This window comes from Parasteatoda tepidariorum, chromosome 12, assembly GCF_982258835.1.
Source record: "Parasteatoda tepidariorum strain Cologne lab strain chromosome 12, Ptep-v5.0, whole genome shotgun sequence".
Taxonomy (NCBI): domain Eukaryota; kingdom Metazoa; phylum Arthropoda; class Arachnida; order Araneae; family Theridiidae; genus Parasteatoda; species Parasteatoda tepidariorum.
The window spans coordinates 49,514,908-49,533,487 of NC_141766.1; the positions used below are offsets into that span (position 1 = coordinate 49,514,908).

Here is an 18,580-nt window from a genome sequence, read left to right on the forward strand (position 1 = left end):
AATTTTTAAATCTATTTAATTTCATTACATTAAACACACCACAATTTCCGTGTTTGCTGCAGGGCAAAAAATTTTGGTGTATAGTTGCCTCCATTTTTGGTATTGAGATGAACTAAAATTCTTTACAGTGCATGTAGTCACATTTTTATTTACACTATTGTAGTCATTTATGTTCTTATATTATGTTTTATGTCATATTAGTTTGTTACTAATGTATCATATTTCTCAGATCATTAGACTAAATTTATGACTTCATTGCAAAAACATTACGTTTAAAAGACAAGCACATTTTTAGTAATATATTTGTACTTATTCCTTTAAACAATTGTTAATTTTAGATAAGTTATTGCATATTCACTACAATTTTCTACTTAACAATATATTTAGTTTAGCTCAAAACTAAAAACAGTGGCAATTATACACCACATATTTTTACGGTGTACATTACGCTCTATAACCCTAAATTCAACAAACCTAACTACTTGCAATCTTTATCATTTTAACGATATTGCTTCTTTTTCAACACTAGTAAAATAAAAGAGCCAGAAAGGATTCTTCTACAAATTCTCAAAAAAATCCAAAATTCGAATTGCAAAATTTTGAACATTTACATATATATACATTACGCGTTATTAAATGTATAATATCAAAGTTACAGACGATATTAATTAAAATATATCGAGAGTTGTCAATTTTTAAAAAAAGTTTTAAACTCGAAATCATTTCTTCGAATTTTTTTAATCTTATCTGTGTTGAACATAATAAAAGTTTGAAAACAATAAAACAAAAGTCAGAAAACTTTCAGGCCACGGAACATTTAAAGATAGCTATTTTTTATTTGAGTAATTATGTTTTGTAACCATTTTTCATCAGCAATTATATGTTAACAAGGAATGAGAGAGAATTAAAAAAAATTGTTAATATGGTATCCTTATCACATCCACAGTCACGACTTTTTAAATATATTATTTTATCTTTCCTAATATAAAAAAAGAATACGGAGAACAATGAACGAAGAAACTTCTCATAACTATATTTCAGCCAATGTTTGTTTTGTAACTTAAAACAAAGTTTTGAATGATGTCGTTTAGCACGTTTTGGACACCAAAATGCAATTTACTACTTTTTTGAATGGATCCACAAAGATTGTTTTGACTGCAAAAAGAAAAAAAAAACTTCTTTAACTGCATAATAAAATTCCCAGATTGCATTTCGCTTAAAACCGAGCTTATTTTTTTCACAACTTTCTTCTTTCATGGCTATTCAACTCTTAATAAATGGTTATAAAGTCGGGGCATAAAAAATTTTATTACCGATTTATTTTCAACAAATATTTCGTCGGTGGTTAAGAGAGCGCGTTTGTATTTCGTTTCGCACCCTTTTGTGAGGAAATAACTTGGGATTCAGGGCTCTGAAAACGATCATGTAATGGAAGTTTAGAGGTGCCAGCTAAAATTTCAATATACCAATTTTCTCATAAATTTGATTTAATTATCGAATAATGAATTCGCGTGGAGAAAGTTAATTTGAATTCAAGGCTGGTTTTTGATGCTGGGTTGCATTATTCTAGCTTTATATAGCTTTGGTTGAAAGCAATAAAAATCTATACGAACTCCATAAATAAGATTTAGAAATATACATTAAAAGTAATAGTTGCTGTAGCATTTTTTTTCTTTTAAAGCAATGAAAGTTTAATGTTGCTTTTATAACTTTATATAGATTATTTTTTATCCAGCTTTTTAAAGTTCTACCAGGTCTATTTTTAGTATTTTTTAATTGTTTTAGAAAAGTCTATCTTATTTAAACATTAAAATGTAACAAAATTTGTTCAAAAAGTATTGAAAAAACTGTTACTAAATATATAGTCTAAATGATACTTTTTTTTAATTATTTCTGTTTATTGGGAGTATTTTTCAATGGTACACAGAATATGCCATAACTAAGGCCTCCGATGCATGCTTTTAGATTTTTTGTCAAAAACAAAGGCAGAAAAATCAACGCCATAGGAGTTGCAGATTAAGATAAAATAAAAGAGAGAGATATCAAAATCCGACGAATCATTATTGAGGAAAACTAGGTTCAAAACATCAAAGAATTGATTAGAATAAAAATTGAGAAGACGTGAGACTGGAAGAAACACTCTCAGATGTCATTGGACAATCAAACTCTCTTTGATGCTTTTATGTTTTTTAGTGTTAATATAAAAGCAAATATAAAGAAAAAATATCTATCCAACGAAATGTTAACGAGGAATATTAGATTAAAAACATCAAATGATGGATTAGATTAAAACTGAGAATAAGTGATAGAGACTATTAGAAGCACTTTTAAGTGTCATTAGACAAACTTATTATGATATTTTTATTCCGTTTCATTCAAGTGCTCATGTGATTTTGATAAGGTTTTTGTTTTTTCCAGCTTGAATATTAATTTTCTGACGCTAATGAGCATACTTTTTTGATTCGTATTTTAGTAAGGATTCTTAAAATATATGAGTACTTCTTACAGTGAACTAATCGTAAGTTACAGTTCCCAGTAAATCATAAAAAAAAGCATCTCTGGAAAAATAGAGTGAGCGGTGGGGTGAGCACTTTGAAAAGGGACAGAGGGTGCACGATATCTGTACTCATTAAACTATTCTACCATAAAATGATAAACGTCGTATTTAGGTCATCGGGTTGCAAATCAGAGGAGCCATCTCATCTGCAGAAAATCAAAATTGTTGTGGCAGGTCTTCGGATCATCCTTGGGGATGTTTTCCAGACCGTCGCCAATAGCCCAATGTACGACTCTAGTGTGACATAAATAAAGTACTACTACTCTTAAAATATGCATAGAGGGTGGGTAATACGGACCTCATTTTACAGGGGTGTTAGTATATCGTTATCTATAATGTTGATAAATAATAAGGCTGACCAACGCTCCGTCAAAAACAAACGGTAGTAAAGTTTTGAAAAGGATGTTCGAAAACTTACTGCTTTTTTTTTCTAATATTCTGAAAACAGAATTTCCTGACAGATATAATTACTTTGAAATGTTTGGAAAGATTAAGCGGAGAGTTTTAGAATGTTCTTTTAGAAGCGTTTCTCAGTTTTGTCGGAGTTGGTGAGCTTAAAATAATGTGTTTGAAAAGTAAATTTCACGTGCAAGCAATGATTCATTGCTTTGAGGCTCTTATCTTATGTTACTTTTTTGACTTTACTTAGCTTAATAGCTAATATTCAAAATATGAATGCTAATTTTCGTTATTTTTAAAACAATATAAAATATTTAAATCATAATTTTAAATAAAATTCATATTGTCGAAGAGAAGATTATATAGATTGTGATTGTCATTCTTTCTTCATTTTAAGTATACTACACCTATGAAAAAATCGAGTGATATTTCACAATTTTTCTCCGTTAAATGTAGTGTCTCCGTTTGATATCGTTACAGCAAATTCGTAATATTGCTTTTAGAACGGCACATCATGCCGAATATCATGCTCGGATCATTAGTATCTATTTAAAGCCCAATTCCGTTTAATATGAATAAAACTAAGACTCTGTTTTCATTATTTTGCGTAATCTTTTCAATGCTTGGAAAAAAAAGTTTTACTTTAAATCTCCAAAATCTTTAAATTTGAAAATTATTCAACGACTTTTATCATTTGCAAAAAAAAAAAAAAAAAAGTTAAAAAATATTAACGGAGATTGAAATTCGCTAATTAGCTGTAATAGCGTGATTTCTAAACCAATAAAAAATACTTATCAATAATGATAAACTTACCTGGCTTTTGTTGGCATGTTCCATGGCCACTATATTTTGGAAATTTTGAGCAATCCAATTTTTCTATAACCTTTTTTGGCAGCAACCGTTTGCATGATTTCCAAAAATCTGAAACAGATTATATATATATATATATATATATATATATATATATATATATATATATATATATATAAAATATTGAAATATTGCATTTATCATCGTAAGTAAATGTGTCAAGATGAAAACCTTTACGTTTTTCCATTAAAACTATTTCTATTTTCATTTTATTTTTTTATATATATATATATATATATATATGTATATATATACTAGAAGCATAGAGAAAGTAATTTATATTTGCAACCCATAGATTCAAAATTGATTAAAATAATTATTACTAACCTCAGTAAAAAAACTAGGTTGGAGCAGAAACTATATTCTCTTGCTAACTATATAATTGCGACTATAATACTTTGTATTTTATAAAAACAGATAAAAAGTAAACAAAAGATATCCATTTTCACGATTTTTACAATTTCAAAGTATTCAATTAAAGGAAAAGGAGTTTTTGTCACAAAAAAACTTACATCGTATTTAAGAAAATCTAAATTTTTCTTATATAAAATAATCGTGTTTTACGCTTTTCCGGTTAAAATTACAATAACAGTGTACATCATGAAAAATATCCTTTAAATGAAAATATATTTCTACTCAAAATAAGGAATTTAAAATGTTTTGTTTACCAAATACCGATTTTCTTTACTTTTACAATTTAGCTTGGCGACTTTACATTTTTGAAAAAGAAATGAGCTTTTATTGACGATGAGTCTGTCGCAAACTTGGTGACCATTTTGATTATTTTTGATGTATTTATTCGATTAAAGTTTCATCTACCTTCCCGAACTTTCCAGGCTCTAGTTACAAAAATAGGTGAGCAATCCACGAAATCATTAGAAACTTTGTGCCTTTTTTCGCTTGTGATTGACTAGTTTGGTTTTTATGTATGAATTGCTCTCCTTTTATTATGCAGAATTAAGGAAAAGGACAAAAAAACTGCTAATTTGTTATACAGTGTAATCCATTTTTTTCCTAAAAAATCTAAAAATGCATACAAAAAACTGAAGATGGACATAAAAATATCTAATAAAAATATAATGAATTTTTTTTTAAATTTCTGTGTCAAATAAATTAAAATATTTAATTTATTGGGTAGTTCGAGAAATTATTTTCGTTTTTTTCCAAACAAAGAACTTGGTTGTATTTTTTCAGGGCAATTGCATACTTTAGCCACATATTTATTACATATTTTGACAGCTGATAGAGCAAGGTTTGATTGTGAAAAAATTCGATTCACGCAGAAAAATTGATTTCACTCAGTAGTTCTCGATTGGTGATCTTTCAAATATGGAAAGGGAAAAGCAGAATTTTTGGCATATTTTATTTCTTTGCTTTCGAAAAATTAAAAAATGCCGTTCAATGAGAGAGAAAAAATTATCCAATTTTTATGGAGAAGATATATTGGCAGTACGCCAGACCCAAAACTGGTTTGCGAAATTTCATTTAAATGCATGATGATGCAACACGCCAGTTTAAGCTAATGAAGACACAATACGGCATTTATGTAAACCGGGCAATAACAACTTATTAGATCGCTGAGATATTAAATATATGAAATTCTACAGTTTATAGCCATTCGAAACGGTTAGGTTCAAACTCAAAGCTCGACACATGTTTTACGGAAAGAAATTTAAGATGTTATATTAGCGTATGTGATTTGCTTCTCAAACATCAGGAAAATTATAATTTCTTGAAGTGCATCATCATTGGGGACGAGAAATGGAATGACGACAATAATGTTCTGATTTCTACAGAAAATGTTTAGATGGTGAAACCTTAACTTCAAATAACGAGGTCAGAAATCCTCTAATTCAGATTTTGCAAGCAAATATCAAAACTTTTATGCACATGAAATCATATAACAAGAACGCAAAATGTATTGGACTAAAATTGACAATATATGATGCAATAAAATGTTTATTTACTACGAGAAAATTGCCTTTAATTTTCATAACAAAAAACGAAATCACAATATTATTAGTCACCAAGATGGAAAACAAATTGTGTCTTATTTATATAAACCAATAAAAGTTAAGAAATGATTTCTTACCTTCACAAAAATCTTTACATGGCATAATTATATCATTAGATCTGCATTCCGGCTGAAGTAGCTGGCAAACAAATTCCTGAGCAAGTGGATAACATTCAAAATCAAGAATCTGTCTGAAAGTAACTAAATCATTCAGTACTTCTGAGATGTTATTGTGTCCAACGATGTTTGGGTATGATGTTAAATTAAATGGTAGAGCATTGCAAAATTGTACTTCAAGTGGTGTACACTGACGTGGAGCGATTCGAGCTAAATTGGAGCTAGGGGTCGTGGTCAAACCTTCCACATAACCAGGATATTGACGTCTTGGAACCCATCGGTCAAGGGCATCATCTACAGGGGGTTTTCGTTCTTTAAAAGGAAAAAGAAAATTTCAATTTTTTTATGCAGGTCGATATTGTTCTGGTGGATAAAATAAGAATAAAACTTTCAGAAAATTTTGAATTTAGAGATTTCACGCATATATTAAATGTAGGTATTGATAGGAGAATGTTTTTTTTAAAAATCTTTTAAAAAATTTTTTTACTTTTTTTTTACGGCAGACACTGAACTTGTTCTTCAGCTCGGAAGATGCCGGGGAAGTTGCTCATTTATCGTTACCCAGAGGGCGCCTGTGAACCTACGTCACGGAGGCGAGCAACATTACCCACGCCACACTGCCACAGATGTCAGGTGGGCCACATTCACACAACAGAGAACAACACAGCGAGAGATAAACATCTGAGCAGGATTCGAACCCGCAACCATTGGCTTCACAGTCAGGCACGCTGACTGCGCGGCCACCTGACTGTCATATTTGAATGTAGTTTGATATGCTTGCCAGAAAAACAACAAAATTCTGAAGTACCAAGAAATTGATGCTTTGGTAACCTTCTAAATTACAATTTAAGCTCATCTGTGTTTTTCTTTTGTCTATTATCTCATATTTAGTAGTAACAAGAATTGAGTTAAAGATAATATGGTAGCCTTAATGATCAGTATACGAAGTATTTTGACAATTTCACCGAAAAATGAACGTACGCAACCTAAGTGCACAAGATCGACATAGATCCTAACGAACCTTGGATTCAACAGCAAAGTTTTAACCCTTTGACGCAGAATTTTTATTGAACATATTTTTCATATTTTGTCTTAATTTAGGTCAACTGTGAAAAATATTATATTTAGCACTTTAATGCTTATGGTTATGAAACACCCGTGTCTTTGTCTGTATTAAAGGTAAAATCTTCCAAATAATAATTTTCAAATTTTTAGTTCTTTAGATCTAAGAGAAACAGTTATTCTTCATTGAAATTTCGCTAATTTACAAAATCAATTATTGATAAAATTTTCAATATGAATGAATAAAACAATCAAACTACCTTTTTTGGACTTTAGAATTTAATACAAATATAATTTCAATTATCTAACAGATTTATTTTAGTAACAATAAGGGTGCTTTTTTACAGTTTAAAAATGCTAAAATATATTTTTGCTGTAATTAGAGTCAGAAGAAAATGTATATAAAACGTACACTGGTGTCCCATCTGAAATGAAACTCGCCAATGATTCAAAAGTTATCCAGTTTTTTTTACACACCCCAGTAACTAGTCGTTACAGTTATTAAATGGATCTGCTACAACAGAAACTATATTATAAACTGTCAAAATTCGTCTGCCTTGTCGAATTTGTTTTTCCGCCGACATAGTTTCTGGTTTGAATACTGTGAGTCACAAAACTTAGTATATATATATATATATATATATATATAAATAAAAGATTTCACCCTAAATAACTTTTTTTCTAATGATCGAATTTTTACGAAATAATTGTCGATTATAACTGTTCAAAAGGACTGCCACAAATATGCTAATTAATTCATGCGAACTATTAAATAAATTAGAAAAATAAAATTTTCTCTGCTGATGTGTATGGAAAAAACTTTTCTTATGTACCGTAAAATATTAACATTTCTTTCAAATTTAAGAGGGTGTTGAATTAGACAATATTATGGAGTTCGTTACATGATATTATGATTCAAGTTGAATTTAAATATGCTCAATTTTACATTTTGTGAAGTTTGCGGCCACTTTCGCATGAAATTATGGTTAGTTGGAGTTTGACGCAAGAGTTAGAAAAGGCAAAAACCTCCTGCCACCAGGTATAATAGTTATTATTTTATTATTTTTCAGAGTAATGGATATAGTCCTATTGTTTGAATAAACCTTATAAGATTGTGACTTAAATGGTCACAAAGTAAGAACAAAAGCTACCAAAAAGTTAGTTTTTCAAATGCTTGAATAGTTTACAGTCCGTTAAAATTCGTTGTTACTACTAGCTAATATCAGAAATCCCGCTTGAAAGAAATCAACGGAATTTTCAAAGCAGAGAGTGGGTTTCTTGTTTTCCTGTGGCGCCATCTATGGCTCAGAAAAAAACTTTGGCCACACTCATGTCACAGCCCGTTTCACAAGGCGGATCCAATCATATTCGATCCATTCATCCACAGATTGTAATTTTGATTCTTATGAGAACTTGGAGGACTTTGTGACCCCAACAGATATAACGTGCACCTGTCACCATTTAAAATAGGTGATTTTTCAGCCAGCGGAATTCGAATTCTCGTTCTCACGAACACGAGCCTAACGTCCAACCCATCAGGCTATTCCTCGTTAAAATATGTTTAATAGTAATGTAGAGACAACATAGAGAACAACCAGATGCCGGTTTGGCTTTCAATAAATGCTTATGGGTAAAACAGGAATAATCGGCCCGCAGTCTAATAAATAAAACCTGGGTTCTGCACTCAGCAGATATTGTTTTAAAGGTATCAGGATTAGGATAAATTTTATATATTTTATTATAATTTATATAAATCAATGTTCTTTTTATGTCTGTTGTACTGAAGATTTGCAAATCCATTTAAAGTCTAAAGATTTTAGGAGAATATTGCTTAAATTTTGAGTTCTCTTAGCTAAAATATCGGCACAGTTGCATAAAATTAGAGTTTAAAGTTCGAATATTATGATTCAACGTTATTCTGAATTATCTGCGAGTGTTGGAATATGTTTCGCATGTGACTTTCGGCCTTTGTAATCCTCCTTAATTTATATTTTAAGTTTAACTTATGCACTTAGTTAAACTCTTAGGTTTAAATAATGGAAAAAACTATTAAAAAATAGCACTGCGTGTTTTGAGGTTTAACTTGCAAAAAACTATTTTCATTTTTACCGAGTTTTAAAAAAAATTTAAATTAATACACATTATGTTTTTAAAAAGGAAATCTAATTATACAAAAAAAATCATTAGAATTTTGTACTGCTGATTTATTAAAAGAAAGTTCTTAGGATCTTAAGAAGAAAACTCAATACCTGAAGAAAAATAATAAAAAAAAACATACTCCTAGAATTTTAATTAAAATTAATGGCACCAAAAAATTGCTAATAAAATAATTTATTTTTAACCACTCTACCATCAATTAAGTTAATTTTCTTCACAAATTTTAATTAGGTTGTTCGGATGGAGTTTCAGAAATATTTGTTAATCATTAGCGAATATTCATAAATAGGATAAGAGCTCTCATTTTTACCAATTTCTCGAAGCACTTTAATAATAAAGTCTTAAAACACAATCAAAATTTTTTCCTGAAGGAAAAAATGGAATTCTCGACAAGTTCTGAAGCTTGTTTTCCTTATTAAGACTAATCGATGGTTTACTATAATTAAGGCTTTCACAATATTCGATTAAATTATGCTTTTTTTTTTTTTTTTTTTTTTAAGAATTCAGCACCGTGAAACGCTATCACTGGATTAAAAATGAAAAAAAAATATATATATATAAATGTGCCGTAAAAATGTGTCGAATTTAATTTTCTTCAAAAATGATTTATTGTGATATTGTTTTAATCACTTAGGGAGTGAAAATTACAGGTTAATTTGGAACACTTTGTTCAACTTAACATAATATCATAATACCCAGTTTTCATTTCCTATAAAAATTAATGCTAATAAAATAGTAATTGCTCGATATTTTATATTTTTTTAAAAATTTAATGTTAAGAAAAAGATTTTAATAACGAAATATCTTTCATATAATTAAAAGTTAAATTTATGAGTTAGAAGTCTTGAAAAAATATCTATTTGATAATATCTATGGGTAGCTTTCTTTTGCTCTTAGTGCAAGAAATATATTTTTGGGTGGTATCAAAATTAAATGTTTCATAACTGATTAATGGTTTAATAATTTGTTTGAAAATGATTATTACCAGTTTTTTTATAGGAATAAATTAAAAATACGATACATTTATTACGATATTTTTCCTACAGGGAATTTTTTTTGCAAAAAAAAAAAAATCCTACACTTATCAATTTAAATTTGATTTCATTTAGCCTCATAAAAATCCTATTAATGTTTGTAGCTATGTCAATATGATAGAGCAAAATTGGGGACAATCATATTGTCTATATTCTCGACGAAATTGAACTTTTATTCGCACATTCTTACTACAATAGTATTTACCGCAGGATAATTAAAAAAAATATAACCAACACCTCAATAACGTTTGATCTGATCATCGGATTTTTATGTACTAACATGCAGTCTTTATGATTAGATAGGATAAAAATTTTTATTCTAAAAATTCATTTGAATGATGTTTATAGTTACGAAATCAGACACAAGAATAAGCTTTTTTTGAGCTATATAGATGGCCAGTCCCTTAGTTATTGAAATTCCGATCATTATGACAAAATTTATTTAAAGGGACGGCTTTTCTGCGAGCTTGCCAAAATACTAAAAATCGTTTAAACTATGCGTTCTGTATACTCACTACGCTTTTTGAGAAAATTTTTTCCAGTGGTTGCAAATTTTATTTTTTAGTTCTTGATTTTTTTCAATTGTAAATTTGGTTTGAAATTACTTTACATACAATTAACTACTTATAAACCATTTAAAAGTTCATATTAAAAGTCACTTTTTTCTAGCTCTTTTGTTGCAAGGCTTTTTAAAAGCTGCCAAACTGTTTAGCACACTGCAACATATTTTTAAAAACGCGTAGTTGTTTGCAGCCTTGTAATAATAATTTTTCAATTTACATAGTAAGAAGTCAAGATAAAAATTATTAATTAGCTTCACCATTTCAGAAATTTAAGGTCTTTTTTAAGGCTTATTTGAGGTGGTTTTGAGGTGACAAGGTTGATTTGAGGTTTATTCAAAATTTATTTCAAAAACAGCTCTAAAAAATCAACTTCCCAAGGTGAATAATCAAGGTGTATGAATCTGTTTTATTCACACTTGAGGTTGATGGAAATCTGCTTTAGAGCAATACGGCTTAAGGAGGTTGTTTTTGAGATTTACGGATCATTGTTTCTTCACTTCAAGCAAATACGTAAGGGAGAGGGGGGCACATGTGAACAGGGGGCACATGTGAACATGGTATGTTTTACCAATATGATTTGAAATAAAAAATCTCGAAAAATTTTCAATTGATGGCAGTACTAGTCCTACCTCTCTGAAAAACTTTCAGAACAATGAGACATTTTGTTGGTCTATTCTGACAATTTCTTTGTATCAGCTGGTGTTGCATATATTATAATCGCTCGCTTCTCCAAGTGAAAGCATAATATAAATCAACTAATAAACTAAAATTAACTATTGCAGATCATTATATGAACATTCAGGTAAGTTTATGACAATTATTCTTTTTTTTTACCCAATTAAAAGTTCTTTATTTTTCAAGTTAGGTTTAAGAAGGATGATGGGGGCACTTGTGAACAAAACATCTGGGGCAGATGGGAACAGTTCACAAGTGCCCCTACATAGTATTAAGATTATTATCCTCATGATATTATAAGTTTAAAAATTATGTAGGCATTTAAAATTATCATTATTTAATATTCCATAATTAATTTATTAATTTTTCCTTTAAAATTTTTTTTTATTAAATGGTTGATCGCGCATCACGCATATTAACTGATACACCTGAGAAAATAGAATTGTTAAAGCTACAAATGAAAAGATAGAAAAAATGAAAAAAAAAGCATGAAAGAGTATTAGAGAAAAAAGAAAAAGGCCCATTACAACACCCGTGGAACATGAAGTTGCGAAAAACCCAATTACGGATAAATTATTGTACAGCTGAAAAATTATTTTCTTATTGACAGTACTGTTGTACAATTTAAATTCACATAGTAAGCTACAATCCCCTCAGTATAATGCGTATCTATATCTGTTATATTAAAGATTTTCTTTCTTTGAAATATGATGATTGCTTTGTGTTTTTTAATCTTGTTCATATGTGCCCCAGGCCTGTTCACATGTGCCCCCAATAGGGGCACATGTGAACAATTGAAGTCATTTTTCTAAAATATTATAAAGTAAAGAAATATTTTATTGAAAAATCTCAAAAAATTCCACAAGACAAAGAAAATACTATTTAAACATATGGACTTTTTTACTATGAAAAATTGATGATATTTTTCGAAAAGTGAAGAAATAAAAAAATTTGTTCACATGTGCCCCCCTCTCCCCTATATTTGAGGTGTGAATAATTTCACCCGATTTAAATTAATTTTATTTCTGAGTTATATATAATGTTGATTTTGTGTGGTGAAAATTAAGTTGAAATTAAGATTAATTAATAAGGTTATTTTTGGTGCGAAATATAACTTTATTTTCTATCTCATGTGTACTTGTTGCATTTGCCAACCTCAAAACCCCTTTTATTTGTAAAGACACGTTTAAAAAAATATAATATTTTAATAATTTACCTTGTATTTGAATTGAATCTTGATCAATTTTTAAATCCTTGAAAACTCCAGTTCTTGAACGCATTATTTCTTCAGACAGTATAACATATAAATCTGCGGCGCTAAGCCCGACTTGCTCTGGTGACAAGTGCAAATTAAAATGAACAATTAAATTCTTTTCATCATCTTTCCTAAAAGACAAGAAATGAGAACTCATTAAAAATATATAAGACTTGGCTTTTAGTTAAACATATTTCTTTGCAGTGTGAAACGTAAAAATCGAAAAAATTTATCTAATCATCATTCTTCAAAGGCAGATTTAAACATAATTGAAGTCAATCTTTTAAAATGTATTTTCTCTAGATAAAACGTATGGAAAATTAAAATAAATTGATTTTAGCGTCGCGTTGTTTTATTTTTCGATGCTTGATTTTAATTAAGTTTTGAAGGATTTTTAACTAGTATAATACTTATGAAACATAATTTTGTTTTAATCTGATTGTTTAGTGAATGAGTGAATCTCAGACTTAAGATAAAGGGAAATTAAGTCAAGTAGCATCATTCATTTTGTTTAAAAAATCAAATAACGCTTCAATTGTTAATTAAAATATGTAACTAATGAAATAAAACGTAATTTTCATCCCCATTTTATTATTAAAGTAATACTTTTCTGTAAATTGCACCTGAAACATTATCTTTTTCTAAATTATGTCGTTTTGTTTTAATAACTCTAATTTTTGCTTTACAATAACAATTTCAACCTTCTTGTGCGGGTGCTTTTATTCGTTTAAAATATAAAATTAATATGCATCTTTTCAGTTTGTCAAAATACGGTTTTTCTAAAATTAAACGTTTATATAATTTAACTATTGCGGCTAAAAATGTGACCCGTGAAGCAATGTGACCCGTTTGGCTTTTTTTTTAAATATTTAAACCATTTTAGGCTAAGTATAGAAATTTTATCAAATGTATTATTTTCATTGAAATAAAGTTATATTACATTCATTACGATACAAAATGAAAAATAGTATTTAAGAAATAAATTTAACATTTAAGAAATAAATTTAACATTTAAGAAATAAATTTAACATTTAAGAAATAAATTTAACATTTAAGAAATAAATTTAACATTTAAGAAATAAAATGTGGCATTGACAAATTGATGAACAATAGACAATCCATTTAGAAAAACACTAGTTTTTTTTTTACATTTATTTAATTTTTATTTTATTAACAAAACTTGAAACTCTAGTCTAAGCATTAATGGTCACAAGCCAATAATGCTTAAATTGTTTTTCAAGTCAGTATAGCAGAAAATTCAAAGAATAAATCCTTTAGCTTTGCCGCGTTTGCTTACACAGCACTTATGCGAGGGTAGCGCCTCTTACGGAATTATTTCATATTAAATCTCTAATCACGTGAACAATTTTATTAGTATCCTGTATATCAATGAATTTCGGATTTATTTAGAAAAAACAGTTTTGATACACCACAACTAAGTTTTGATTTTTTAAGAGTTTCTCCGAAGAAGAAAACACGTCACGTAGGAGGTAGTTTTTATCCTTTCTTTCTTTAATGCTTTAGAGATCTTGAAAGGAAGCTGCAACAATCAGTTAGTTTGGTAGTAGAAAAGTAATGCCAACAGAATAATAAACTGCAATAAAAATGTGAAAGAAGTTTTTGCAGTTGAGGTCCTATGAATTGCGAAATTGTTAAAAGAGTGTATATCTTATGAATTACTAACATGAGATGAATTTGATCCGATCTTTTTGAAACTATTTATTTATTCAAAAATTTTCAATTTTTATAATTGTTTTATTCTCCATCTTTTCTAGATTTTTCGATGCATTTAATTGTATTATGAAATTGAATAATATATCTACTCAAGTGCCATGCTTTTCAGTTAAATCCGCAATTGAAAGTGATTTTACGCTTTAAAAATGAAGCAAAAAAGAAATATTTAAAACTCAGATTGTTTGGAAACTTTCCATTTCATTCCCTCATAATTATCGTTAATTTGGTTGACTTTTGTCAAACTTGCCAAAACAAGGTTGTATGTGCTATATCTAAACAAATGTAAGAGATTTTTGCCTCAATTTCAACTTATACACTGTAAAAAAAAATAGTGCATAGTTGCCATTATTTTTGGTGTTGTACATAAATAAATACATTTTGAAGTACAGAATTGTGATTATCGTGCAAAAAATTTTACTAAATTGGCAAAGTAGCATCTGTTTGAAAGTATTAATACAAATATTTTACTAAAAATGTGTTTGTTTTTGTAGTGAAACCTTAAAGTGATTCTAATGCAAATGGAAATATGAATCGTTAGTAACAAACGAATAAATAAATAAAAAAAAAACTATAACAATGAAAAAGTAAATAAAAATTAATACTACATGCACTGTAAGGATGCATGTAGTAACATTTAAGGACCCTATTTATGTAAGGACGCGTGTAGTAACACTCAAGGATCCCGTTTATGTAAGGATATATGTATATTCAAAGATCCCAATTATGTAAGGATGCATGTAGTAACATTCAAGGATCCCATTTATGTAAGGATGCATGTAGTAACATTCAGGGATCCCATTTATGTAAGGATGCATGTAGTAGCATTTGAGGATCCCATGTATGTAAAGAAGGAAGAATCTCGACCCCCCCCCCAAAAGGGCAAATTAGAATACTGAAGAGCTCGGGTGCAAGATGCCAGGGCTAAAAAATGTTTTAGTTTTTATCAACCAAAAAATGGTGGCAACTATAAATCAAGATTTTCTTACAGTGTATGGTCTTGATATATATAAGTGGTAAGCACTTTGTTTAATTACTTCATGTACAATCATTCCAATTTTGTTGGGGCAAACTTACCCCAATCGATGAGAATCAACATTACATCCGCGTTTTTAATAGTCCTTGAACTTTGAACAAAATATCCGTATACGTGACATAATGGAAATTATTGCTTTTTTGAATCCTTAACTAAAAACAAGTGATAAATGTAAGGAGCGATATCCAATGAGTAAGGAGGAAGAAGAAAAGTTTCATCAACCAAGAGTTTTGGTTTCTTGTTATAAGTCATGTTGTCGTGAATCACTCATTTCCTGTTGATTAGTGATAGCTACTTTTAATGCAGTGCGATGCAACCATTAGAACAGGGGCAAATAAATTATCACGAGTTATGCAACATTCTGATAACTCAAAGCGCTCAATACCAGGGGATTGGATTGAATGTAGGGTTTAGTGGCACTAAGTTCAAAAGAGGACATGCTGCGCCAAACAATACGGTAAAACAATTCAATAGACAGAGTGCATGCAACAAATTGCCGTACAATCAAAACAGTTAAATTTCCTAAGTCGCTCAATACAAGCATTGATACCTCAAATATGAAGCTACTCGAAAACTGTTTTTGATAAAATAATAAATATTATCAAATAATCTATACAATTTAGAGAAAAATAAAAAGTTCTGGTCTCTTAGCCATTCTTCACCGCGATATAAAGATTGGCGACGACTCTTATGAGTTTCAGTACAAGATGCTTATGGAAGAATGCGAATTATTAAGATCAGGGTAGTTATAAAAGTGATCAAGCAAACACTAAATAATAATTGAGCAGCGATAGCTCAGGGGATAGAGCGTTTGCCTTCCAATGAGGATAACCTGGTTCAAATCCAAGTCGATGCGAATTCCTCATCCTGCTTGCACCGACCACAGTGCTGACGTGAAACATCCTCAGTGGTAGAAGGATCATGGGTTAAAGCTTTACCGTCAGGTTAACCGTGAAGGATCTCGTAGTCTTCCTCTTCATGTCACGCAAATGCGGGATAGCTCCATCAAAGAGTCCTCCATGAAGGCATATTTCTCCCAATACTTGATTCACGAGATCCCTTGTCTTCTGGATTGAGATCAAAATTACAAGGCTACGGAGTTGAACATTAGTAGTCGTAAACCCATAAAATTGGGTCGGCTGTTCAACGACGGTTATAAAATATAAAATAAAACTCTAAATAATTGATAACAATGGAGAAGCATTTTTTGTTGTGTTTATTCGGGTCTGGAGATTTTACGTCTGAAATTACTTTTGCTCCTAAGGCTACAGAATATTTTTAAAATGACTTTTTTTGTCCATTTTTTGCTGTAATCTACAAATTTAAAAACATATATAGCAAGGGGTAGCGTAAATGTAGCGACAAATTTCTAGGAGAGTTAAGGCACTATTGTAAAGTAACCCATGGATGAAAATGTCGTCCTACGTGGCTAGGGTAGCTACCCTATCATTACCTGCTTAAAAGCACACGAAGAAACAGTTTAAAAACGAAAAATGCCCCTAGCGGCGTATTACTATTTTTACTGGCATGGGTTGCCATACAATTTTAATTCTGATTATCTGCATTTCCTAGCATTTGTGCGACTCATTGTTATGTATAATACTTTTAAACTTATTTTTAACATTTCATTAAAAAAAAAGACTAAAATTGTCATTAAAAAATCAGTAGTTTATAGAGGGAATCCGATTGCAGATTTGAAATCAGCAATACAAAAGTATCTAAGATCAGTTAAAAAATTACAGGCAAACAGAAAAAAGTAATTCTCCAGTGTAATTTGCATTTTTTTGTAATTTATTGCACTTACCAAATATTTATCTGCGATGAATTACAGAAAGTTTCAAAGAAATTGCTATCTACTCCTACTTTACGTTCCTATATATAGCGTTCTAATCATAATATAATGAAAGATCTGAGAAGGAAGTTGTTAAGGGAAGAGATGATTGCAGAAATTTTGTACCCCACTCCGTCCAGTTAACTTCGTAATTCCGCATTACTTGATTTACACTGCACAAGCTTGGAGTAATTAGCTCTCGGTTGGAGATGCCGAAGTGACGGTGTACTTATGCAGAAAGATGGAATTAACCGGACGGAATGCGAAATCCTTCTATTGATTCTACATATCTCTTGTACTTATCACCCGCTTTATACTCCATAACATTTTATAACTCTGCTTTACTTCTTCCATAAAATTTTATAGTAAAACTCTCAATGTTTTAAAATATGATCATCTACAGGTAGCCATAGGTTTAATGACTCTCCTAGTAAGTTTTCAGTTTCCTTTTTTTTCTCCAGTCGATTCAGTTTTGTTTCTGTTTAAAGTAGTTTAGAAAATGAGATATAGATGGCAGCACAAAATCACGTGATTAGTAAATGTTAATTTTTGTTTTCTGTATTATGTAGTTTAGTTTTATCTGTGTTAGTCTCAATAGTTGTGTTATTAAAAGCGGCATGGTAATTTCAAAGTGATTATTTCCCCGCGAAGTATACCTTTTTCAAGATCAATTTGGATCAATTCTCATTTATGTTTGGTGCATTGTAAAAAACTTAAACTTACCTGCCTATTAGTATTTTAACCTTGTTATTTAAGCAAAGCTATATGGATGTTTGCATTCAATTCAATTAATTCTAATCCATTACGGTAATAATTTTTAAAGATGTTTAATACTATGTCACTGGTCTACCGTACAAGGAACACCTTAGTCAAATTATTGAGGTTCTTCGTGGTAAAATCTAATCTTGATGATTTCAGGGGCACCATATTAGGTGGGCCAACGTTACTCCCACAGTAAGGACAAGGTACTGAAAGTGAAAGAACATCCATGCCTTGTCTGGGATTCGAATGCAGAGCCTTTCTGATGCAAGATCAGTTCCCTGATCCTTACGCAGTACTATCGGCTATTCATGTAACCTAAATATGGTAAAATAGTTGTGCAAACGATATTTAAGTTACGAAATCAGCCAAAAAACGTACCTTCTCAGAATTAATATTATTTTTTGTAAGAAGGATTTGGATTCTTAAAATATAACCTCAATCTGAAAAATATGAACCCCATAGTGTTAGCCGGAGAGCGCTACTTTTTCCCGGATAAAGTAGGGCTACATGTAGTGCT

At 29.8% G+C, this 18,580-nt stretch overlaps 1 protein-coding gene across 4 annotated transcripts in view; it reads right to left on the reverse strand.

Moving 5' to 3' along the window:
* The window catches only part of LOC107455346 (atrial natriuretic peptide-converting enzyme), a 411,323-nt gene that overhangs the window by 27,207 nt on the left and 365,536 nt on the right, over nucleotides 1–18,580 (reverse strand). For all 4 annotated transcript variants that reach the window (XM_071188087.2, XM_071188086.2, XM_071188085.2 and 1 more), the window contains 3 exons: nucleotides 12,665–12,834; nucleotides 5,919–6,269; nucleotides 3,770–3,877 (listed from right to left, as the gene is read on the reverse strand). In XM_071188087.2, the coding sequence (XP_071044188.2) occupies nucleotides 3,770–3,877; nucleotides 5,919–6,269; nucleotides 12,665–12,834 (629 nt within the window). The remainder of the gene's footprint in view (nucleotides 1–3,769; nucleotides 3,878–5,918; nucleotides 6,270–12,664; nucleotides 12,835–18,580) is intronic.